The 27,567-nt window shown below is 42.5% G+C and overlaps 1 protein-coding gene across 1 annotated transcript in view; it reads left to right on the plus strand.

The window, feature by feature from the left end:
• The window catches only part of DNAH8 (dynein axonemal heavy chain 8), a 521,770-nt gene that overhangs the window by 321,534 nt on the left and 172,669 nt on the right, over positions 1-27,567 (plus strand). Inside the window, exons 39-44 of the mRNA XM_088445337.1 lie at positions 3,337-3,441; positions 8,932-9,093; positions 11,606-11,830; positions 13,444-13,616; positions 22,723-22,901; positions 27,355-27,542. Coding sequence (XP_088301463.1) covers positions 3,337-3,441; positions 8,932-9,093; positions 11,606-11,830; positions 13,444-13,616; positions 22,723-22,901; positions 27,355-27,542 — 1,032 coding nt within the window. The remainder of the gene's footprint in view (positions 1-3,336; positions 3,442-8,931; positions 9,094-11,605; positions 11,831-13,443; positions 13,617-22,722; positions 22,902-27,354; positions 27,543-27,567) is intronic.

Raw genomic sequence — 27,567 nt, forward strand, 5'->3', positions numbered from 1 at the left:
CTTTAGCCAAGTTGTGTTAGTCTGAAAAGATACCTATAGGAGAAAGCATTTATAATTCACAAGGACATGACTCTCTCTTGACATCAGAAAATGTCCTTATTCAAGGAGGAAAATTCTTAGCACCCAACTCATTCCTCCCAGGGTCAGGTGCAAAACTCTTCACTCCCACAGACACTGCTAATTTGGGACACAAGTCCATGCGCCGTCCCTTAAACGTAGGTGTATTAGTGTAATAAGGTACACAACATCATCATCATAAAGCAGCATTTGCACTCCAGGGGGTATATTTACTAAAGTGCGGGTTTATAGAAGTGGAGATGTTGCCCATAGCAACCAATCAGATTTTACTTATCAATTATCTAGCACCTTCTTACATACAATTGCTAGAATCTAATTAGTTACTATGGGCAACACCTCCACTTCTATAAATCCTCACTTTAGTAAATATACCCCCAATACTCCACTTTTTCCGAGTTGTCTCATTATATAATGATTCATAGTAAAGAAACATATTCGGTCAAATGTGTAAATTAATTTCCTGAGAGCACATAAGGGGCCTGGTTTAGAGCTATATGTAAATCTCCCTGCAGCATGTCAAAATGGGCCTTGCCCCTCTGCACATGAACAGCAAAATGCAGCTGTGAGTAGCTTGCACTTGCATCCATTTATCTGGATTGATGCATCAGGAATGAATAAATGCAAGTTATATAAGCCAGGGGCATGCACAAATATGTGTAGCACACCCTCTGGAGATGCGGCCATCTCCAAATATGCCTCTAAAGGGGGATATCTGTTTCTGCACCACAGGCATGATGTTGTGATGATGATAGCATATGTGTGTATCTTTACTGTGCAACAACATAATTCATTATTTTTTATTATTATTATGATATTTTTTTAATAGCGCTCCCCCCTCCATCCCAAATGAAGTAACCAGAACCAGTATTATAGGCTATGCTGGTTACTGCTAAAGCAGAGTAGCTGCATGCATAGGGTACCTCTGAAAAAAACAAAAAAACAGCATGCTTGAGGTCCCCCTGTCATAAGCCAAAGCCTGGTCAGCACGGGCTTAAATGGGTTCACAAAAACGTACACCATTCCCATGGGACACCCAACCTAGTTCAGAATAGCCTGGATCTCATACTGATATCCGTCATGGCAGTATTCTGTAGATCTAGAAGTCGTCATCATCATCATGTTTAGTTGCATCTATATGTTCTGAGGGCCTGATTCAGCAAGGATCGCTGATGCGATAGTGGCAGCAAGCACGTACGCAGTTCTGCTGCGAGATTGTACAAATGAGTGCCGATCGCAATGCCACCGCATCACAACATGAAGACGCCCACTTCCCTTTACTCACATCCGTAATACATTGCAAGTCTGCGTAAACATCGGTACCATCAAGTACCATCGGAGCCTCACGCACAATTAAGGCAGGTCAGACCTCACTCACAAACTGCTAAACTTCCTGTCGATATCTAGAGCTCAGGCTGCGCATGCCGTCGCAGGGGCTTAATTATGCACGCCCCTGTAACACGTTGAAACGCACTGACACGCCTGCGTTCGCTCGACCAACCCCCCCGTCAATACCCACAAACGGCACTTCCTGTCAATCACTCTGCAATGGGTCTGCGTGCACACTGTGATCTCATTCCTGAACACATTGGCTAGTACGTGCACAGTGATGCATACGCATGCACAGATTGCATAAATCGTCCGACTGCGTGCGTCTTAGCACTTGTGATCCTTGCTGAATCTTGCCCTGAGTGTATATTTTGAGTTGAGTGCAACGTAAGATACAGTGTGAGCAATTTAAAATAAATAAATTATAGAGCCACAATTTTTTAACTCTAATGTTAAGAAAAGGGGACAAAATTGTTGCTTACAGATGTGTCCACATAACGCGTGAGTGCTGTGTGACTCGGTAGCTTCAAATGCGTCTTATTTGCACAGCGGACAAGCGCGGAAGCAGCTTCTGCTGATTAAAATTATATATAGCATGCCTATATTCTTTGTGTGACTGCAGGTGTATCTGCATGCGAAATGCTACGTTACAGTGTCAGCGGCAGTAACACTAACGTAGTGCTTCGCATGCAGATACACCCGCAGTCACATACAAAACATAGGCATGCTGCATATCATTTTAATCAGCAGAAGCTGCTCCTGCAGTGCGAATAAGACGCATTTGAAGGTAAAAAGTTGCACAAAAAGAACGCTCTGCGCTGCCTAGTCACAAATGGCATGGCGCGACTAGTAGGGCTGTTTAACGCGCAAGGAGGCTAGATGTATATGGACACATCTGTACTCTAATTCAGACCCAGAATATGGAGAATGCACAACAGTGCATCTGTGTCAGCGTATATTGATTTTTGCAGCACATAACACTTTGGCCCGTATTCAATTTGAGGCGAAAAGTCAGTTTCCGCGTCTTTTTGGTGGAAACTTTTTCGCCGATGATGGCATTTTCGCCTGTTTGACTTTTACCCCATATTCAATTTGAAATACTTTCCGCCTAGGCGGAAAGTCAATGCAATGTAATAGGCAAAAAAGTATCGCCTATGAATGGGAGGCGGAAAAAAGTGCAGAATTGGGGTTTTGGGGTGCAACGTTGCGGGAACCACCGTGCAGCCTTCAGACAGTCCACCAAAGGTAATCTGTGTCAAAAAAGTAAAAACAAATACTTGACACCCCACAAAATGACTTTGAAAAAGGGGGCAAAAAAAAAAATGTTGTAGTACAAACTTAAAAACTAGCGAACTTGACTCTGGGGGGGTCCCCAAGTATGCCCCCAGTGTTTTTTTGATTGCAGGTGGATTTTTCACGATTTTTCAACTTCACTTTAGCAACTTTTAAATATGCTGACCCCCATTTTCAAGTACCCCAAAAAGCTCCTAAATACTATTCTGCATCACGTATAGAAAAACGCTATTTAACAGCTATTGTGCCCATTTAAAATCACCAAATACCTTCAGCAAGCCAAATCGGGGGTACCATAACTAACCCCCATGTTGGAGCATCTTTTGGGGGGTGTCAGGCTGATTTCCCCAAAAATGACAGTACTTTCCGCCTGTTTCAGTTTCGCCGGGTCCCGTTTTGCGTACTTCCATATTGAATATGGGATAAAGCAGGGACGGCCGCGATAGTTTTCCGCCTGCAGAACAGGCGAAGTAGGCAGAAAGTCCGGGCCGCGGCTTGACTCATATTGAATACGGCTCTAAGTGTGATAGCACATTATTCCTTGGTTGTTATATATTGGAAGAAGGCTTTCTTTGCAGATTATCACTATATCTTTGCAATTCATGTAATCCTAATTAATATTTATAATACTCATGACAGGCGTACCTTCCAGCATTGTCTGACAATATTAATGAAGTAGAGTTCTGTGCAAATGACTACAACTTGATGTTATCTGTTATATCACGGGAAGGAGAAAAAATTCAGGTACAGTAAGTAAATCTTGCTTAAAAGCTTTACCCTCAGCCCCATCTCTTTTTTTTCCTGTAGGTAAAATACTTGAATTTCAAAAACAAAATGAAAAAAAAAAAATGCTATCTGTATCTAAAATCAACAATAATTAAATAAAAATAATAGTATAAATAAAAACATAATGTGGATCTAAAACAAAAAAATATATATATTGCAATTAAAATCTATATAAAACATATACAAATAAAACTAACACACTCTGTAAATGCAATAAAAGTAGGTGCAAGTTGCTGTGGAAACACAAGCAATGGCGCTTGTCTGATCTTACCCCTCACTTGTGGATTTTTGGTTGCATCCCTATGGGGCTGCAAACTAAAATCAGTGAGTCTGGAGGTACCGTAAGTGCTTGCGCCGTGAGCTAATACAAGGTTAATAGGATTAACCCCATTGAATGATTTAGCTGCTGAATATAAACTCTTACTTAAAGCTAGACAAAGTGTCAAGCTGCATATAACACTGGTCATTTTTCAAAACATCAATATGAACATAAATTCTCAATAAAATGTGTTAAAGTCAACTGTTAAATCACGAATGTAGTGACGAAGCAAATGTCTCATCTTAAGAAGGATAGTTCCTGCAGGTAAGTGAGAAAATAGTCCCAGAAGAATCCATAGTAAAGGAATCTGTGTACTTGCATGATATGGGATGCCACCACAGTCTCTGTTAGCAGTCCGTATTTGTGTAGTAGATAGGAGTTGATGATATAGATATGATCCTTAAGAGCAAATAATCCATTCTGAATGAGTCATACTAGTCAAATGTGAGTGTTTACACGTTTCACTACAATACTGACACAACTTCATCAGAGGAATAAGTGCTAAAGAGCACTAACTAAGACATCGTTTATGTGCAACTATAAATGACAGCAGCTGTGTAGACACTTAGCATACAGTAAACCACAGAAACAGTACAAAAGATAAATTAGTTAAATCATAAACTAAAAAGATGGACATATTCCATAAACATTAATATTGTTAAACAAGCCAGTTAAACAATCTTATAAATATTGAAATTACTCTCAAACCAGAAGCAACCATGTGTCTTACAGATAAACCTTCTAATCAACATTACAGATTAACGCACTAATCATTACATATAAATGCAATTCTAACTTTGTAATTGTAAAATTTTTAAAGTCAACTTTTTGTTTATTTGGTACCTAGACGAATTAGCCATTTTTAGAGATTGTGCAGGTCTGTTTGTTTGTTTTGGATTAACTCAAAAACGACTGAGCCTGTTTTGCTAAGACTTTCACTATTCTATTTGGTAAACAATATATATCAGGGAATATAACAGGCATGATATCATCGCGCTTGTACTCAAACGGAGTAAGTAGTAGACAAAAAAATTATTAAGCGCAGGGCTCCATAGCATTTCTTCGGGGGAACTGGTGGATGAAGTTGCAGCCGCCGGCAATTTGTATGTGCAGAGCCACCTGATCTCAAAGAGTGCTTGGTGAAGGCGTGGCCGCCGGCAATTAGTGTGTGCAGGGCGTGACCTTGTGAGAGAGTTAGCTGAAGGTGCGGCTGCTGCCAATTTGTGTAACGCTGCTGGTCATGCAGGCCACTCCCATGATCGGGCCCCTACGCAAAACACCTATTCGAAAATTTAGGATTTATTTGATACCACTAAAACACCTAAAATAATAAAAGTATGTTGACATAAACATCTTTAACGTGGGTGAAACCGTGGGTAACAACTCAGTAGGGTTAGCTATACATAAATAAAGTAACCAAGTATACTTATTTAGCATATATAAACATAGTTTGCTACAAAATGAAACAAAAAAGAAAATTCACAATACATCATATGCTGAAACTTAAATAGACTGAACTGCTAATAGCAAATATTATGACTGTAAGGAACTAACATGGAATCCAAAGAAAAGTTGATTGCATGAAAAAATCATGTAAAGTGAAACCACAGAAATGACTAAATATATGATCAGTCCTTCTCACTTAGGGGCTGATGCAGAGCTATGCAGATCTCCGTTCCGAGGACGGATCTTACGATTTTACGCACTGCGCATGATCTGTGACCGAGTGTACGCATCTGTTACTGAGATGGGGAAAAGTGGGCAAGAAGAAGGCCAGACAGGAGGAAGTTGCCGTAGGCAATTCAGGAGATAAGGAGAGGATGGATAAGAGTTTTGGTTGTGTAATGGGTGAAAATATGTTCAATGTTTCAAAAGCTTAGTAGAGTGACTGGATGTACAGAGTGAAGGAGTGGTAAGAGACGAGGTTGTTGTGCAGGCAGCAGACATGAGAAACTGAGGAGAGCATAGTGTTGTCCATGGAGAGGTATGGAGACTCTGGAGTGAGAGAAGAGTAGGACAAGCTCTTTTTAGACATGTTAAGCTTGAGATAATGTTAGGACATCCATGAGGAGATCCAAGAGAGACAGCTGGACACATGAAATGGGATAGATTTGGGTGTCATCTTCAGCATGGTAATTGTGCTGGGAGTTCAAAGAAGTTTATTAGTTCACTATGGGAGTAAATGTACAGAGAGAAGAGCAGAGAGCTGAGGACGAAGCCATGAGGTACAGATAGTGGATGAACAAGGAGAAATGACCCTTATGCTGGGTACACACTTGGCGATATATTACTTGTTCTATCGACAAGCGATATATTGCAAGTGAAACGGCGGGTGTGTACACCACACTGCATGTCATTCACAGTCATATCAGGTCAGCCTTGCAGCAGAGCCAATGCCGATATATACATGCATCTGACTGCATGTACGGATAACCTGCCGAGCACCCTTACACTGACTGCCAACATTGACATCACAACTGGGCAGGCAAATTTAAATGCCCACCCAGTTGTGATGTCATCCCAGGAGACAGGGACGCCTCTGTAGGTGAACAAAGACTGCACAGGAATGTTTGCAGCTGGTATCAATTAGCTGGGACACTCAATAGTTGCTTTATTGGGTGCAGCCTCAGTCCTTTAGCATAATGCACTTGCAGGGGGTTTGTCTTGGTTGATGCTTGTGATTGGTCTGTGTGTGTAATAAAAGGCTGACAGGCCTTTACTTCCTTGTTAGTCATAGCTTCATACCTTGGGCTGTGTTTAGCCTGTTGATCTTGATGCTTGGTGAAACTCTGTATCCTGATTCATTAGGGCATGTCCAGTCTGGTCTATGGTCTCCTATCCTCTGTAGCATCTGTTGTTAAGTATTACTTAATTTTGGAAAAGTGCTGTTGTCTGCAAATACCAATATCAAGCTACATGTTTAAGCTGTACATCTTCAGTTGTCATTACTGGGAAAGCGCTGTTTGTCTGCAATAATCAATATCAAGCTACCTGTTGTAATATAGCCTCAGTTGCCATTGTCAAATCCACTTGTTAAACCATACTGCTGCAGTATACACACATTTTGTATCCAGTTACCCCAGCATTAACCATGTGATCACCTGTTATTTGTATGAGCCCCTACTATCCTGAGTGAAGTCCTGGCGGCATCTCCGTACCCGTGAGAGCATCTCTCTCTATGGGAAAAGGGCAGCTGTTATAGATGAAGACTTCTGTAGCGTGGTTCTAGGGGTCTCATGCAATTATTCAGGTGTATCATAACAATGGAAGAGACTTTTAGTGATGTCTGATAGTAAGATTGTTTGTTTTTATATTCAATCTTCAGCAATCTTCAATACTGTATATACTAAGCACTTACAGTATTTTGATTTACTTTGTCACATACTGATACTCCTACTGGCTGTACAATTAATGGATGAAAAAGAGCATTCACCATAGTCCCAATATAATCATATACCATGGATTATTCATGTACATTGACAGCCCTGTAAATATCATGACATGTTCTAGGTATTGCAAACACTCAGCCTTGCACATGAAAGAATATTGATATATTACTGCAGTTACTGAGAAAAGATCATAGAAAAGATCATGTATACTGGATTATATCCTTGGAAGAGAATAGTGCTTCATGCTTCATCTTTACCATGGTGCTGATAGCCTTAGTGAATATACAGTATAATACTTCTATAACCACATTTATGTGCTGATAGAGGAGGGATCACATGCAGAGCTGATAAAATTAACAATCAGATAGCTAAACCTATCCTTTTGCAACACCATGAGCCTCTGTCAGTCACACATGGTCCAGATACAGAGGCCTATGTACAAGCCATTAATCCTTACTATGACACTACTGTATATGCTTACTTCAGAGTTGCACACCGCCACAGTTGAGTCTTTTTGAGAAGCTGCGGCAGTGATAATATTCAAATGCAAGTTTCAGCCTCTCTTTGTGTACTAGCGTGCAAGCCCTGAGACACCCACTTTCAGTGCCCGGGCACGCTGCTGGTTCTGGACAATCCACCATTGATGCACCATCAACACTTGTACCTGCCTGAATATGGCCTCTGCAGATCTGCATCTGAGAATGCAGCAGCTTTCACTGACATGCACACAAGCCACTCCCACAACATGCCCAAGTGGCAGACTTTTTGTTGCGTTCATTTCAGGCCACCTCCCACTCACCACCCAGGAAAGCCCATGGTTTTTCCTCGCCATTTTTCATACCCGTGGTTCCGTATGCAGCAGCGCATTTGTGCATACACTCAGGGTATCACTGGTGCGCATGTGTAGTGACAAATAATTCCATGCACCTCTGCATCAGAGCTTATGGGTATGATTCATATTTGCACGTACAGCGGTTTTAATTGCAGTTGCTTTCTGTGTTCAGAAATAATTCCAAATTTGGCACAATTGTACCAGCCTTATCCTTGGTGCAGGAGATCCGACTGAAGATGGACAGATCCCCGCATACGCTCACCTCTGAGTAGCCCGCAATTCTGTCAGCACGCCAATGCCAAACTTATTCTACAGTATATGCAGACACCCTGTTGCTACCCAGTAACACCCACCCAGTATATGGATATGCGACTGAGACTGTATGGCTGTGTATGCCAACCCTGACGCATGCAGAGTTCTCTAAGAATTGGGAGATGTAACTTCTACTAAAGAATCACTGACCAATAGCTAAAGCCATCTTTATACGACGATAGCATTGCAGCCTATAGAATACCCTTTCACATATTCTTCAGATCCCTCCTTGGCAGCCTATGCTCACATATGTGTGGCCCAAAAGATGCGCACGTGCAATAGGTTAACTGGGTCTGAACACATCAATAGAGTAATAGAGTAAGCTATCAGTTTCCTTTTTATTGTTTAATTAACAGCTGCAAAAAAAAAAGGGTCATATATAGACCCCAAAGTCACCAGCATTCACAGACACACCACAGGAGAGAGGACTCTGTAATGGTTTGCCTTACATATAGAGAGTATATCTTACGATACAAATAAATATTTTATTAAACTTGCTGTACATTTCCTTCAATAATGATACAAATGTCACTGTTTGTATATATGCGTATTTCTCATTTCAGTAATGTTGGCTATATGATTAAATGTCTTTCCAGTTGGAGAAACCAATATTAGCAAATGGTCCAGCAGAAGCTTGGTTGGGAAAACTGTTAAACATGCAGAAGTGTTCATTGCATGGTGTCATAAGATCAGCTTACACTCAGATCACTGACACCACATTTCAGCTTTTTGACTTTCTTAATCGTTTTCCAGCACAGGTAAGTCATTCCATTATCAGATATTATATGCAGACAATTATATGAGACATACAGATGTTCCTTTTGCGTTAAACAGTCCTTCTAGTCACGCGATGCCGTCTTTTCGTGCGTCTTTTTTTTTTCAATTAGGTCTTTTTCGCACAGCGATGTGAGTAGGACGCCCAAGCACTGACACTGTAACGTAGCATTTCGCATACAGATGCCCCCGCAGTCGCACACAGAATATAGGCATGCTGCATATCATTTTAATCAGCAGACACTGCTTGTGCAATTTGCATAGTAATACACATTTGAAAGAAAAAAAGTAGCACAGAAAGATGCTCGGTGCTACCCAGACACACAGCACTCACGTTTTATGTGTAACACGACTTGCAGCTCATGGAGGATGGATGTATGTGTACAAATCTGTATATCTGTATTAGATATATATGAAATTGAAAAGGACTCTTGTCTATTTTATTGCTGAAATTGGGTTTAATCTCAAAGAAAATGTATTTTCTATATGTAACTAAATTGATTTAGTTTATTTGTTTTTCTATATACGCATTTGAAATTGTAACTATTTAGTGTGCAAACAAATATTGTGCTATGTTAAGCTGGGTACGCACTAGAGTGATGGGCATTCGTTCTGACATCGGAACGCTTGCCCTTGAACGGGAATTGCCGTACACATTGGAATGAGTTAATGAACGATCACTGTTCCGTCCTTCATTAATATACTACGGATCACTAGCGATATCTCTAGGTTTGGTATGCAGCACATCAAACCTAGCGACCACAGGAGCGAGCAATCGCCGATACACACTGAGCGATGTAGGCGATTTGCCATAACGTAATGGCAAATCGTCCTGACATCGCTCCAGTGTGTACCCAACTTAAGTTCTAGATTTGAATGTGCTTCTTTTTTTCACTCTTTTCCCTCCTAGCATGAAGAGTTAAACATTAAATATTTACGCTACTAGCACTGTATATTCAGGAGTGTAGTGTACAATCATCATATCCAGCTGTGTGACTTACTGTATATTTAGGAGTGTGTAGTGTACAGTCATCCCATCCAGTTGTGTGGCCTAGTACTGTATATTCAGGAGTGTGTAGTGTACAATCATCACATCCAGTAGAGTGGCCTAGTACTGTATATTCAAGAGTGTGTAGTGTACAGTCATTACATCAAGTACTGTGGCCAAGTACTATATATTTAGGAGTGTGTAGTGTACAATCATCATATCCAGTAGTATGACTTAGTACTGTATATTTAGGAGTGTGTAGTGTACAGTTATCACATCCATTAGTGTGGCCTAGTACTGTATATTCAGGAGTGTGTGGTGTACAGTTATCACATCCAGTAGTGTGGCCTAGTACTGTATATTCAAGAGTGTGTAGTGTACAATCATCATATCCAGTAGTATGACTTAGTACTGTATATTTAGGAGTGTGTAGTGTACAGTCATCACATCCATTAGTGTGGCCTAGTACTGTATATTCAGGAGTGTGTGGTGTACAGTTATCACATCCAGTAGTGTGGCCTAGTACTGTATATTCAGGAGTGTGTAGTGTACAGTCATCACATCCAGTAACGTGACCTCTGGTGACCATGGTTACTTCAGACATATTCATGTAATGTACAGTAACTACAGTATTGCACAGTATTTCACAGCTTTTTCTGTCTGTCCTGCACATATTGTGCCTGATTCACACACAATCAGCATGCAATGTCGATGTTCATAATAGATAATAGTTAATAGTTAAACTATTATTTGCAACTGCGTATGCCAACGGCGCATGATTTAAACAGAGTGTACACACACAGGTGCTGTTTCGGTTAAACGGTATCGCAAAAGTGATGGGCGTTTGTGGGAGGTGGCTACTACCGCACACAACAATGGTCCATTCAGTGGGCGTGTTATGGGAGTGTAGTGGACGTGTCAGTGCAAGATGCTACGTTCACAGACGCACAGTCACAAGCATAGGACAGAGAAACTGCACCTGCCATAGCGCTGATGCAAGTTTTGATGCTGCTACCGATGGTGGTGTATAAGGATGCACCAATCGGTGTTTAAGTGTGCATGGACGCTAAAAGTGGGCGTCTCAGACCTTGCAGATTCGGCCAGACAGATGTACACAAGTAAAGGACTTTGTAGAAGCATTTGCATAAACTTGCCGGCCAGCGACCGCCAATAGACGATGCTGTGTGCACTTTGCGTGCAACTCAGAATCAGGCTCACTATGTATAGCTGAAATGTGATGCTCTAAAAATTGTGATAAGTAGTCATGCACTCAAAATCCCATGCGAATGAATGGGAACACTCCATAGTAAATAAGTGACTTTAAAAATTGTATTTGATATATATTAATAAATAAATACTGTACAATTGTCCTTTTTTTGTGTTTGTCTCTTTTGTTGTCATGCTCACAAGGTTAGATTGCGGTAAAATTAAGCAAATGTTTTTACAAGCTATAACTATCAATATGTAAATGTACTTTCTCATGTATACATTTACTGCCTTCACTACAGGTTGGACTTTTAGGAATTCAGATGTTATGGACAATTGACTCAGAAAAGGCTCTGACCAAGGGAAAGGAAGACAAGAAAATTATGCAAACAACCAACCAGAGATTTCTTGACATCCTGATATCACTTATTGGTCAGACAACTCTTAACCTTAAAAAGTATGATAGGGTGAAATATGAAACCCTAATCACAATTCATGTACACCAACGAGACGTCTTTGATGACTTGGTAATATATTTTAGTTACTTAAAAGTTTTGCTAATTTGATATAATTTTAAACCAACAAGTTCTCATACACACTGGCGTTTGACATGCATTTGCTACTAGTGTTTTCACTATCGTTTCTGTGAGCATTTGGAGCTCAAAATAGAAGTCCCTGATATGTCTATTTGCAATAATCACAATAAATAGAGTATCATCCAAGAGCCAGAGTGCAACACTAGGAAAACGTCATGTGGATGTGGTGACAATGGAAACAGTGATTTCTACTATTAGACATGCAAAAACACAAAGGGACATGAACCCCAACAGTCATGTTTTTGCATTTCCTCATATGGACAACTTAACATTATAGCTGCCAGAAAGCAACCACTTATGTACTATACACCAGTGCTCTATATAACGTAATTCATACTTTCCTACTCTCCCGGAATGTCCAGGAGACTCTAGAATTTTGGGGAGTCCTGCTGGAAGTCCTTCTTTCTACATCCCACCCACTTTCCCTTGTGAAAGGGGTTCAGTTGGGATGTAGTTGGGATTCGGTGTACAGAATGCCGGCGCTCACAATCCTGGTGTCAGAATCCTGGCTAGAGAAACTCAGCGGCTGCAGTCCCAACAGTAAGTATAAGGTTAGGGTTAGGCACTAGGGGGAGGGTTAGGTTTGACTGCGGAATGAGATGGTTAGGGTTAGGCTGCGGGGATAGGGCTAGGGGTAAGGCTGTGGGAGGGGGTTAGGGTTATGCTGCGGAAACCCTGGGTTTGGGTTAGGGAGTTAAATTACTTGCAGGCGTCTGGATTTCAACCATCGGGATATGGGCTCCGGGATTCCAACCGCCGGCATTGTGTACGCCAGAATCACGTAACATTTAATTGATTATACAATTTGCATTATGGGGCTGATTCACAGTCACACAAGAAGTAGGAACATGTGGGATATTTTACATTGTGTGTGCATCTGAGACTGTCTGAGGCGGACGTATGCATCTCAGGGCTGCACAGAAGTCAGCCATATCTCTACTTCCGATTAAATGGGTGAAACTGGCGGCAGCAGTGCGATCACAGTTAGCAGCAGTTTGTCGTGGGTGTGTAGTTGGACTTTTTGGGCTATTCTAAGTGTACGCAAAGATCTGTTGATTTCAGAGATAGGACCCGTACATATGTGCGCTGATAGTGATGGCTACACTCAAAAGTGGATATATAGGGACAGTTTATGTATATGTGTATATATATATATATATATATTTTTTTTTATTATTATTTTTTTACACATGTATATATTATGTGTAATAATATATATAAAATTAATATTGCTAGCACTAGTACATTCAATGTTACCTTCCCCTCAACAGTAACTAATGCCTGGGGTTCAAAGGTGTTGGTGATAATAAGAGGAGCATGAATGCCAAATTAATATGGTATATATGTGTGTCCAGCGAGAGTACAGGCAGCTAAATATCTCAGAATGGAACCACCATAACCATTTAATCATGAACTAGCATAACGCTGTTTTCCTTTATTTAGGTTTTACTGAAAATAATTTTTATACAATTACAGTTTTTGTTTTGTTTAAGTGAAGCGTATACATGAAATGATGAAACAATAATGCATTTATATGATATTAGGTGAAGATGCACATCCGATCAATAACCGACTTTGAGTGGCTGAAGCAGAGCCGATTCTACTTTGATGAAGAACGGGACCAAGTGATCGTGTCTATTACAGATGTTGACTTTGTATATCAGAATGAATTTCTGGGCTGCACCAATCGTCTTGTTGTTACACCATTAACTAATCGGTAAGTTTACTGATCTGCAGTAAAGCTGTAAGATTATTATCTCCATTCTTATAACATTAAGCAATTATTAGCTGCAGTTTTGCAAGTCTCTTCACAATGTATTTTGCTGTATTGTAAATACCTTTCAAGACTCTGCCCACAATATGATTAAGTCTATTATGAGAGCTAAATTAGAATGTTTCCTCAAATTGTGCTTTTACATTCTCACTATGGGATCTTCTCTTACTCTGTGCTCCAGCATAATTACAGCTTTTCATGGCTCTGTCTCTGGGATCTTCTCTTACCCTGTGCTCCAGCATAATTACAGCTTTTCATGGCTGTCTCTGGGATCTTCTCTTACCCTGTGCTCCAGCATAATTACAGCTTTTCATGGCTCTGTCTCTGGGATCTTCTCTTACCTTGTGCTCCAGCATAATTACAGCTTTTCATGGCTCTGTCTCTGGGATCTTCTCTTAACCTGTGCTCCAGCATAATTACAGCTTTTCATGGCTCTGTCTCTGGGATCTTCTCTTACTCTGTGCTCCAGCATAATTACAGCTTTTCATGGCTCTGTCTCTGGGATCTTCTCTTACCTTGTGCTCTAGCATAATTACAGCTTTTCATGGCTCTGTCTCTGGGATCTTCTCTTACCCTGTGCTCCAGCATAATTACAGATTTTCATGGCTCTGTCACTGGGATCTTCTCTTACCCTGTGCTCCAGCATAATTACAGCTTTTCATGGCTCTGTCTCTGGGATCTTCTCTTACTCTGTGCTGTAGCATAATTACAGCTTTTTATGGCTCTGTCTCTGGGATCTTCTCTTACTCTGTGCTCTAGCATAATTACAGCTTTTCATGGCTCTGTCTCTGGGATCTTCTCTTACCCTGTGATCCAGCATAATTGCAGCTTTTCACGGCTCTGTCTCTGGGATCTTCTCTTACCCTGTGCTCCAGCATAATTACAGCTTTTCATGGCTCTGTCTCTGGGATCTTCTCTCTGTGCTCCAGCATAATTACAGCTTTTCACTGCTCTGCCTCTGGGATCTTCTCTTACCCTGTGCTCCAGCATAATTGCAGCTTTTCATGGCTCTGTCTCTGGGATCTTCTCTTACTCTGTGCTCCAGCATAATTGCAGCATTTCATGGCTCTGTCTCTGGGATCTTCTCTTACCCTGTTCTCTAGGATAAGTACAGCTTTTCGTGGCTCTGTCTCTGGGATCTTCTCTTACCCTGTGCTCTAGGATAAGTACAGCTTTTCATGGCTCTGTCTCTGGGATCTTCTCTTACTCTGTGCTCCAGCATAATTGCAGCATTTCATGGCTCTGTCTCTGGGATCTTCTCTTACCCTGTTCTCTAGGATAAGTACAGCTTTTCGTGGCTCTGTCTCTGGGATCTTCTCTTACCCTGTGCTCTAGGATAAGTACAGCTTTTCATGGCTCTGTCTCTGGAATCTTCTCTTACCATGTGCTCTAGCATAATCACAGCATTTCATGGCTCTGTCTCTGGGATCTTCTCTTACCCTGTGCTCTAGGATAATTACAGCTTTCCATGGCTCTGTCTCTGGGGTCTTCTCATACCCTGTGCTCCAGCATAATTACAGCTTTTCATGGCTCTGTCTCTGGGATCTTCTCTTACTCTGTGCTCCAGCATAATTACAGCTTTTCATGGCTCTGTCTCTGGGATCTTCTCTTACCTTGTGCTCTAGCATAATTACAGCTTTTCATGGCTCTGTCTCTGGGATCTTCTCTTACCCTGTGCTCCAGCATAATTACAGATTTTCATGGCTCTGTCACTGGGATCTTCTCTTACCCTGTGCTCCAGCATAATTACAGCTTTTCATGGCTCTGTCTCTGGGATCTTCTCTTACTCTGTGCTGTAGCATAATTACAGCTTTTTATGGCTCTGTCTCTGGGATCTTCTCTTACTCTGTGCTCTAGCATAATTACAGCTTTTCATGGCTCTGTCTCTGGGATCTTCTCTTACCCTGTGATCCAGCATAATTGCAGCTTTTCACGGCTCTGTCTCTGGGATCTTCTCTTACCCTGTGCTCCAGCATAATTACAGCTTTTCATGGCTCTGTCTCTGGGATCTTCTCTCTGTGCTCCAGCATAATTACAGCTTTTCACTGCTCTGCCTCTGGGATCTTCTCTTACCCTGTGCTCCAGCATAATTGCAGCTTTTCATGGCTCTGTCTCTGGGATCTTCTCTTACTCTGTGCTCCAGCATAATTGCAGCATTTCATGGCTCTGTCTCTGGGATCTTCTCTTACCCTGTTCTCTAGGATAAGTACAGCTTTTCGTGGCTCTGTCTCTGGGATCTTCTCTTACCCTGTGCTCTAGGATAAGTACAGCTTTTCATGGCTCTGTCTCTGGGATCTTCTCTTACTCTGTGCTCCAGCATAATTGCAGCATTTCATGGCTCTGTCTCTGGGATCTTCTCTTACCCTGTTCTCTAGGATAAGTACAGCTTTTCGTGGCTCTGTCTCTGGGATCTTCTCTTACCCTGTGCTCTAGGATAAGTACAGCTTTTCATGGCTCTGTCTCTGGAATCTTCTCTTACCATGTGCTCTAGCATAATCACAGCATTTCATGGCTCTGTCTCTGGGATCTTCTCTTACCCTGTGCTCTAGGATAATTACAGCTTTCCATGGCTCTGTCTCTGGGGTCTTCTCATACCCTGTGCTCTAGCATAATTACAGATTTCATGGCTCTGTCTCTGGGATCTTCTCTTACCCTGTGCTCCAGCATAATTACAGCTTTTCGTGGCTCTGTCTTTGTGATCTTCTATTACCCTATGCTTCAGCATAATTACAGATTTCATGGCTCTGTCTCTGGGGTCTTCTCATACCCTGTGCTCCAGCATAATTACAGATTTCATGGCTCTGTCTCTGGGGTCTTCTCATACCCTGTGCTCCAGCATAATTACAGATTTCATGGCTCTGCCTCTGGGATCTTCTCTTACCCTGTGCTCCAGCATAATTACAGATTTCATGGCTCTGTCTCTGGGGTCTTCTCATACCCTGTGCTTCAGCATAATTACAGATTTCATGGCTCTGCCTCTGGGATCTTCTCTTACCCTGTGCTCCAGCATAATTACAGCTTCCCATGGCTCTGTCTCTGGGATCTTCTCATAACCTGTGGCCCAGCATATTTATAGCTTTTCTTGGCTCTGTCTTCTCTTACCCTGTGCCCCAGCATAATTACAACTTTTCATGGATATGTCTATTTTCCTATGTAAGAGGTAGCTTTGGGAAATGTACTTCTTAATTCACCCATATATTTTAGATTTCAAGTGAATTGTTTCAACAGTATACAATATTAGCATAAGGCAGCAACATATCTTTGCACAAACCCTTTGCACATAGGGGGCACAGGGATGACTCTGGGTATAGCCTGGAGAGGAGAGTGGGCACCAAATGGTTAATGAAATTTACCCACAAGCCCAGGCTCCTCTCCTCTATACCCTGCCCGCAACCGCTGGGACCTCAGTTTTTAGTTTGGTGCCAAGGCAGGTGCTGGGTACCATTTTCAGGGGGGAGTTTTATAGTGTTTTACTATATAGAGTGGGCAGTGTAAGGCGTCCTATAGGATGCCCCCAGTGCCAGTGGCCGCAGCACTGGCAACTGGGTCAGTGACTTTGGCCGCAGTTTCCTTCACACCCGGAGCCGCAAGCCAAGCCGGCGCTCACCGGGGAGAAGGAAATGGGGCTCATTGCAGGCAAATCCTCTCTCCTCTTATTGAGCGGCCATCTTACCTTAATGCCTGCCTCAGCGCTGGAGAGAGAAGTGGGCTCCAGTCTCCTTTCATAGCCTGCTCCCAGCAGCTATCTAGTTAAATTGCTCCTTCCTGCTACTTGTTGCTTGCTTGTTGAGATCCATTAGCCCATATTCTGCATTCTGCTGTGTGTTTTTAAGGGATGTACTGTAGTCATGTGGCCACAAGGCCTCTGGTCACAAACCCGACAGCAAAATACCACTGCCTATCATAATCCCGACGCCGGAACGCCGAGGACGCCATCCCAAACAAAGGTAAATCCGGGGTGCCCTTAGCGTTAGCCGCGCAGGGGGGAGGGTCTAGCTGGATTAGGTTCGTAGGGGGGGGAATTAGGGTTAGGCACCCCTAGGAGGGAGGGTTAGGGTTAGGCACCCCCGGTGAGAGGTTAGGGTTAGTCACCCCCGGAAGGGTTAGGTTTATTGAGCGATAAGGGGAGGTTAGAGTTAGGCACCCCCAGGGCTAGGTTAGGGTTACACACCACTAAGGGAGGGTTAGGGGGAGGACAGGGGAGGTTATGGTACTTACCTACCCCAGTCTGGATCTTCATCCTATCGGGCATCTGCTGCCGGCATTTCAAGCCCATTCCATTTATAATTAAGTGTACCTTGCCTGTGTCCCTGTACCTGTGATGGTTACTGGTCACTGAGGAAACATCCCTAGCAGGGGTGAGTACAGCTTGGCTTTACGCCCTTGCGTATTATTGGTGAGTATGGAGCTTTCTGCGACTCTCAGGATGTCCGGAACCTACCAAGGAGCAGTAAGAATTGTCTCAATGTCATTTCTTCTCAGATCTGGAGCACGATGGCCTGAGTGCCAGTTGCTTGGACGGATTCCAACCAAGAACCGGCTTGGGCGTCACTGCTGACTCAGGTAGTATTACAGTTTGTAGACCACATGTCAGTTCCAGTGCCACCTGTCCCTATAGCTGTACCATAGTTTCCCACAGAGCCACTCCGGTCCAGAGGTTGGCTCAGATGTCCACGTCCTCTGTGATCCACTATGGCTGGATCTTCTGTCTCAGAGCCCCTGCTTCCATCAGGATCTAGCTCATCTCGCTTTGACAGGATGGCTGTTGAGACGTCCATCCTAAAAACAGAAGGACTCTTCAGGAGGTTTGTTCGGACCATGCTGCAGGCTAGGAAGCCTTCGTCAGCATGTATTTATCATAAGGCTTTGGAGTACCTATTTTTCTTGGGGTGCGACTAGGGGTTTAATCTCCAGGTCTTTCCGCCTTTCCCGTATCCTTTCCTTTCTGCAGTCGATCTGGATTCGGGCCTTTCGACTCTCATCCTTGAAGGTCCAGGTTTCGAGTTGTCTGTCCTTTTTCAAAGTCAGATAGCTCTGCTACCGGAAGTATGAACTTTTTCTGGGGGTTCTCTATGTTCAGCCACCATTCGTTTCTCTTGTGGCTCCCTGGGATTTTTCTTTAGTTCTCCAAGCTCTCCAGTCCCATCCTTCTTGTATCGCTCCCCATTTCATGTGTTCCTTTCGGACAGGGCTGTATTGAGGACTCGCCTGGCTACCTTCCCAGGGTGGTATCTCACTTCCATATTAATAAATAAATAGTAGTTCCTGCATTTCAGACTACAGAGCCATCTCAGCCGGAGTCTTCATGGATGTGTTGAGGGCTTTCCAGTTTTATGTCAAGAAGACCGGAGAGATCCGCAAGTCAGTCTCTCGATTTGTCTTATATGATGTTCATATGAGTGGCTACTTGGCAGATCTTGGCCCGCTGACTTCGCTTTACCATTCGCTAAGCTTCCGCCTTGGCGAACCATCCTACCCCTGCTGTGGTGATGGCCCATTCCACCCGGTCAGTGGGGACTTTGTGGGCAGCACGCTGTGGGGATTCTACTGATCAGTTATGTACGGCTGCCACATGGTCATCTGCTCATATCTTCATCGGGTTTTATGCATTTGATAATTTTGTGTCCTCCTACGCCACCTTCGGGCTGCTCACTGCAGCTCAGGAGCATCTCCGCCCATTGGGGACAGCTTTAGGATGTCCCAGAGTCATCCCTGTTCCCCCTAGTGGAGGAAGAGAAAAGGAGACTTATGTCTTACCTATTAAGTCTTTTTCTTCGACTCCATAGGGGTACAGGGCATTCTGCCTGACGCACCTATCTGCTGGGGGGTGTTTCCTTGGTGACCGGTCCGGCTGTACTTTCCATGGTGTGTATGGGCTTGCAAACTAAACTGAAGTCCCAGTGGTTGCGGGCAGGGTATAGAGGAGAGGAGCCTGGGCTTGTGGGTAAATTTCATTAGCCATTTGGTGCCCAGTCTCTCCTCTCCAGGAGTCAAAGAAAAGACTTAACAGGTAAAACATGTCTCCTTATTTACTGTTTGGTTTAATTTGTACAAAACTAGTTACGCATAATGACTACCCTGAAGCAACTACAGGTACTGTATGTCCACATACTGTACACTTTCAGTATTCTTTTTGTTCCATATGGCGAGAATCCTGCACTGTACACTTTTTCCTCAGGGATTTAGGATTATTTTATTTTGTGGCAAAGGAATTGGTACAAAGTCGGAGAATAAGCATATCAATGAATGGCGAGAGCCACTCATATTAGACCTGTCTTTTGACTTTTTATACAGACTATATTTTTTATTCAGATTTGCTACCTTTTCTTAGTTTTAGTTTGCTTATACTGTACTAGTTACTTAGGATCTGCATTTTTTTAGCAAATGAATTGATATAAAATTGCAGATGAAGGCTGTGGCGTACTAATTGAGGCTTATTTGCGCGATTTTAGTATAGGTGTATGTGGGCACGTGTGTACCGAGGGCCTGATTCAGCAAGGAACCCACGGATGCAGACGCACACAATCAGCTGCTGCGAGAATATGCTAATGAATGCATACGAACGGCAATCGCAGAACAAAGATGCAGACGCCCAGCACTACATAATGCCGCCCCCTTTATCCTCCACTAACGTCTGTACTGATGCGCAAGGCTGAGAAAACATCAGGATCATCGAGTAACATCGGAGCAGCAGCACTGGCACAGCTGCGTTCGGCCGACCACTCGCTGTATCCATCCACAAACGGTACTTCCTGTCAATCACTTTTCCCTGGGTCTGCTTTGTCACTGCGCTCACTTTGGTGGACGCAGTGCGCAATTGGCGCACTGCGACCCAGACACATACGCAGACTGCGAACATCGGCCAATTGCGTGCATCTGCATCCGTGCTTTCCTTGCTGAATCAGGCCCTGAATTTGCCATTCCTGTACCAGCCATTGTTCCTAGAAGATGTGTAACACCCGAAGGTGAAGATGTGTGTGATGGTGCAGAATGAAGCAAACTGTAATTGCCATCTTGAAGGCTTCTGTTACTTTGCAGCAACATACCAGGCCATGCCTCAGCAGAGAGGTAAGGTCTCCCAGGCAGATGCAAACAAGAGTTTTGCAACAAAGTTAATGGCAACCCAGAAAGACTGGATTTGATTAGTAAAATAAAAGATAATGTTTGGTAATAAAGGTTTAATATGGTACATAAGATTGCAACAATATCAATGATCACTTTATCAACAATCACTACGCTTTGAATGAATGGAGATGGTACTGTGGTTTTGTAGGTGCACATTGGGCCACTTTAATTGTACAATTACTGATGTGCCCCCTCTCTAATATGTATACTCTGGGCCGCCTGGGGCTGCTTCTTTTTGTTGCACTTGGTTTCTTTTATCCCACAGCCGTTTGTGTGCACCTTCTGATGGGTTTCATAACAAACTTAGCCTCCTTACTTTAAGTGACTTACACATGTCAGTCCTCTCTGCCCTGGTACATCTCATACACACCTCACCTCCCAGCAGCTGCCGGGTAATAAAGTCCCATGTAATGCTGCTGCTTCAGCATTTTGCCATCTTAACTGAAGCACTTACATTAGCAGGGAATTACAGATGCAGTCTTGCAAGTCAGTTGACAGTGTGATGTCAGATGTAGGCAAACATTGCAAATAAATGAAATGCAAGCTATATTGTCACATGTTTACATGTGCTAGTAGTGGACAAAACAATGGAAAAATTAGATAAATTCTCTTAATAATTTTCTCGCCGTGGCGCTAATTCTGACTCAGACGCACTTGCTGTTTCTCTGTAGGGCCACGGCAGCCTACTTACTTCCTTATGCTAATGTGAGAATTTATCTGTGCATGCCAAAGATCGGTATGGTAGGCCAAATTGCCCACCCTTTATGTCCGCAGCCATCATCATGAGTATCCGGACTTGCTTCCACCCCATGCTAGGTGCAAAAGGTGCGCTGGAAACAGAAATCCCATCTCTGTCCGAACACTTTGACCGGGCACAGAAGTCAGCTTGCCAGCCCACTACACTCCCATGAGATGAAACCATTCTGTATGTCCACGTTGTTGCGGCCAGAAACGCCCATTTCATGGAAAGAGTGCTCCATCTACGGATGGATCGAGCCGCCCGTCTGTTTGCATACACTTGTTTGGCACATGCGCAGTCAGCGATTTCTTTCTATGCCACATGAACAGTATGCAGATATCTGCCAGATCTACACATTTCAGTGTGCGTCAGACTCAGGTCCCACAATCTAACTGGTTTAGTGGATTTGCTAATGCCAATCTAAATTTGCGCTGGCAGTAACAGAGTCTAATGAGCCTCTGTTTTCTCCAGTGACCCCAGCAAGGAGATTTGGACTCCCACTGTGCCCCATACATGTGGCATGCTGATGTTGGTATGAGAAATTTTGTCAAGCTGCTTCTGATACACAAATGGTCTGGGGATAAGCCAAACGGAACATTAGAAGGGGAAGTGAGAGACGAGTCAGAATCAAACTGAGGACCTGATTTCCCCTGAACCACTTATGTTCGGAACATCGCGACTTTGATTTTCCCAGCCTCCAGGTGCACACTGGGGGGGATAATTTACATTTCCCCGGCGGCTGCTGCTCTCTGCAGGAACCGGGTGGCGGATCCTGCTGTGTTGACTGATCTGCAGTGATCGGCAGCACAGCAGTCACTGGGGGAAGGTGCAGGAAAGCAGGGGGGCCAGGAGGTCCCTCTGCTAATGGCGGCTGCTGGAAGATCTTCCGGCAGCTACCCACTGTGCATTGCTGGCAGGTGGCATCTTTTGTGACTGTCAGTTAACGCACTGCCTGCTGTGGTTGCAAACAACTAATGATTCCTCTCCCCATCTGTACATAGCAAAAAATTTTCAAAATGTATTTTTCTGTTTTCAAAGTGCACCAGTCATATTGTTGTACACATAAGGTAACACAAGTAACATGTTAAAGTTGGCCTGTTTGATGGTATTTCTAGTAAACTTCTAGGCTGATAGTAATTACTACAGTTATTTTATTTTTTGTTTATGCCCTTTTATCATTATCAGGTGCTACATTACATTAGCCCAAGCTATAGGAATGAATATGGGTGGAACTCCTGCAGGACCCGCTGCCACGGGAAAGACAGAAATCGTAAAGGATATGGGAAAAGCATTAGGCAAATATGTTGTATTATTCAACTGTTCTGATCAGATGGATTTTAGAAGTTTAGAAAGAATATTTAAAGGTGCAGATTTTTTCCATTATTTTCATTAATGAACCAGTTTGGTTTTGCCTTAAATGAATTGCAGCTTTAAATCTAGCGGCTGTGGGGTTTATTTTGCAGTAAAGTAAAAAAAAAAAAAGAAAACCAAGCAACAGAAACTTTGGGACAAAGGTAGTGAAACCTATTTAGTGCTCCTGGGGAGAGACAGCTGCATTGGCACCCTTTAATGGTTCACCCACAGTACACCAGGGACAAATTCATGTGAAATTCATAGGCATATGCAGGAGGGGGGGGGGGGTCCGATTGCCTGGAAACCCCCTCCCCAGCCCACACCATGACCACAATAGAAATAGTAATATAATAGATTTCACTAGTGCTGCATGTTCTTCTCAGTATCACAAATGAAATAATTAGGACCACCTTTGGATCATGAGTCAGTCAGTAATAAATATGCTTTTGCACCACCTAAGAGATCTGGAAAACATGCACTGTTAGGGGTGCACTGCTATAGACCATCAATAGGGTTAATTATTAATACTGTATAATAATACACTATCCTCTGCATAAGGAGACCAATATGTACATATATGTCAAGGGCAGTGCAAGGTTCTTCTGATGCTCCCGCAGACTCCCGGACTTGCTACAATACTCTGGAATGGTGCCCACATCTGATATAAAAACATTCAGCTCAGGCAGGATGGCCTTACTGGCACATCTAATGGCTTAAGGTGCATACACACGTAAAGATTTTCTGTCCATCCATCCAACTAGTTGATTGGTTGGAATGAAAATCTGGTAACATATTGGAGTAAATGATGATCAGCAATTTGCTCCTAAATGCCAGAAAACAGATGAAAATGTCGGTCAGACAAGTTTGTTAAATGTTTGATCTAACAATTTGTTCAAACAACAGTTTTTGTCCATTTTACGGCATTTGGGAGCAAATTGCTGATTGTCATTTGCTTTCATTCCTTACCAGATTTTCATTCCAACCAATCAACTAGATGGATGGTTGGACAGAAAATCTATACGTGTGTACCCAGGTTTACAGTGATCGCTGGTCCTGTATATGCTGGAATAATGACACATAATACACTTTGTATGAGGCATTTTACAGCTGGTTAAGTGCTAATTATGCCCTCTTTATGGATTGGCCACACTTGCTTTAAAATCAACTATTTGGAAAACCCCCTCTAGAAATCCTGCGTTTGCCACTGAAATTATGGTATGCCAAAAGTGGCGCTGAATCAGATAGATGGAAAAATGTATTGGAGGCAAGGTAAAAAATAAATGAAATAGAACTTCTCTTGGGATGTGTATAAATGCTCTTTAGTTGCATTTAGGTACATGAAACATAAGACAGTGTAATGTAAGTTTGGGATAATACATTGATAAAAGTATGAGAATTATATTCACTCCACTTAGTAGGTAAAGCATACATATGAATCAGTGACCATGGAGTAAAATGTATGAATGAACAGCTGCATATAACATTTAAGCATAATACAAATAGCGATATGTAATATATAAAATAAAAATATCATAAACAAAACCAATAAGTAGTATTGTAGCATCAATTTGTTACCAATAAAAATAAATTGTAGCTAATATTAAATTATAATTAAAATACAGATGTGTTCTCATTTACCTAGCGTTGTTGCAGAATATGGCGTGAAATGCCTGACACTGTGCCATGGATATCCAGTTTCGTACTTTTGCAGTTTTGTGTCTTTTTTGCACATCTTTTTGTCACCGTAGTCGCACACTAACAGACTTGTAGTGTACCTAGGGACTTCAGATTTGCACTATTCTTGCAGTCATGGCAGTGTAAATTCGCACGATGCTGCATGGTGGAATGCATTGCGCGGCTCAGTCAGATCGGTCCCTGGTTTTTTTTTGGATTAGTGTCTTTTTCGCATTGCTGTAGTTCACAAATCCACTAGTAGTATACAGGGTACAGGTACTTTGTGTTTTTATAAAATCACACAATTCTGTGCTGGAGTATAAACCAATTGAAAAATATTTATTTAATCATACATATCCACTTTGTATAATAAATAACAGTTTCAATATCATACAAGTGATTTGAATTGTATCATGGTAAAAAAATGTATCAATATCAAATTGCAACATAAAAATAATCTTGTACCCACGTCACAAATGTAACAAATTTCTTGCTACTGCAGGTTGATAATCAAGTTAATAATGGAATCAGATGAAGATCCAATATACTGACTGTACTGGAATTAAAAAGCACAAGATCAATGAAACCAATAACTTAAACAACAAAGGAAGGGATAACCCTCCCTCTGGCACTCACATATAAATGAAAGATGGATATATTGGAGGAAGTTAAAATAAGGAGAAGGTGTTTTACATGAAGCTTTGTGGATGAAAGGCCTCTTTTGACTTTTTCTTGCAAAGGAACTTAGGGCCTGATTCAGAGCCGGACGCTCTGACAGAGCGCTCGCTCTGAATCAGGGCCGGCCTTCTTGTTTTTTAGAGCGGCCTCCTGGCCGCTCGCATAGCTGTGGGTGACCACCCACAGTTATAGCGAGCGGCCAGGAAGACGGTCGCGATGGTCAAGACCATAGCGACCATCGGGCTTGCGACGAGACCCTTGTGGTAGGGTCTCGTTGCCGCAAGCCCCAGAGAGATTTCGGCTCAAACAGAGCCGAAATCTCTCTCACTGACATCACTCGTGACTCACTCGTGACTCACTCAACATCGACAGCACGCCCCCTTTGGTACAAGACCCTGGGTGACGGTTTGCCCGTCGCTATCAGAGTCTCGCGCATGCGCACGATGGAGCCGGCTCCGTCGTATGCATGCGCACTGGGCCACCATCGACCCGCTGGCGAGCGCATAGCGCTCACCAGCGGGTCTGAATCAGACCCTTAATTACAGACATTTACTCATTATATCCATCTTTCATTTATTTGTGAGCGTCAGAGGGAGAATTACCCCTCCCTTTGTTGTTTATGGAATTGAAAAGCCTCCTTGTTTTAATCTTGAAAAGGTGTTACCTGTATTAGCCGGGCAGTAGAATCACCTCCAGTATATAGCTGTTAGTTTAGCCCGATTTAGAATGATTCCAATACAAGTGAATTTAAATAAACAGGTTTAAAGTCAAATGCAAATGAACTACCCGTTCTCAAGATTATCTAATCCTTAACTATAAGGTAATATTGGCCCAATATATACATTGTAGTTACTTTGTGTAAGAAAAGATCCACACTTACGATTCCTTTGTCGGGGATCTTTAACATACAAGCAGTATGCTGCTGCCGCTTATTCCTGGACAGTCTGGGTCTCTGTATACAGGGGGAAACTGTGTCTGTCTGGAGCAACTACGCGTTTCAGTCACTCTCCTGTGACCTCTTACAGTGTCAGTATCTGTGAGCGCATACACACACTGCGTATGGGACCGCGCATCCATAGGATTGTATGGTGTGATTGCAGTGTGCGCCGTAGCGTATGCAGGCACGGGGAATCGCATGGCACGATGTGTGTGCACGTTTGTGGCGCAATCATCAACAATGTAACTGGGCGCATCTGTATGCTAAAGATCCAGCTTTGTAACTGTAGCGCAAGGTTTACATCCGGAGAACGGCAGTAACTGAGGTGACATATGCATAGGAAGAGGAACAACGTATAGATGTAGCTTGACCGTGTTAGTAGTAAATGATAAAGTCATATACTGTAGCCTGTTTATACACACTATTGTACTGTAATGAGGTGTCTGGGCAGTAAGTGCGAAAGCCGTTTTTACTGTACCATGTAAAATACAACTAAGTAAAGTAAAAAAATTCAAATTCCATTTATTTAGATACAAACATCCACTGTCTTTCTCTGTAAACATCATAAGGGACTATTCTTATTGTGTGCACATGCATTCATTAAGTAATGCAAATAGATGGGCATGACATAATTCAACAGATAAGCATGTCTCAACACTGGCAATAATGCCCTGAAGTGCAGACCCAGAAAAAGGGGCGTGGCTCTGCTAATAAAATAGGTGTGGCTCTGCTAATAAAATAGGTGTTGCTCTGGGTGGATTAATGCTGGGCATACACTCTACAATTATCTGTCAGACATCTGTCCAATCTGGATGGTTGTAATGAAAATCTGGTAATGTATGGGAGCAAATGACAATCGTCCATTTGCTCACAAACACTGGAAAACAGGCAAAAATTGTCATTCATACAAATTGGTTAAATCAAATGAAATTAACCAATTTGAACAATAATTTTTGTCCAATTTCCAGTGTTTAAGACCATATGATCGATTGTCATAGGTTCCCATACATTACCAGGTTTTCATTCCAAACAGCCAGATTGGACAGATAATTGTAGAGTGTATGCCCAGCATTAGACATCTCTCATGAGAGGGGTTTATTTTTATCCCGTTTCTGTTTTTCTTTTAAATGTTGGGAGGTATATTTTGTAAATGATATGTTCTCTTCTGTTGGTAGGTCTTGCACAGTCAGGATCCTGGGGGGTGCTTGATGAATTCCATTGTGTTGAGCTTCCGGTGATGTCAGTAGCTGCGCAGCAAATTTATGTTGTATTAACTGCACAAAAAGAGAGTAAAAAGCAATTTCTGTTTAGTGACGGGGGCATTCTTCACCTAAATCCAGAATTTGCAATCTTTTTAACAATGGTAAATTTCTCACACATTTCTATAT

The sequence above is a fragment of the Taudactylus pleione genome, unplaced genomic scaffold (genome assembly GCF_031769625.1).
Source record: "Taudactylus pleione unplaced genomic scaffold, aTauple2 ptg000378l, whole genome shotgun sequence".
NCBI lineage: Eukaryota > Metazoa > Chordata > Amphibia > Anura > Myobatrachidae > Taudactylus > Taudactylus pleione.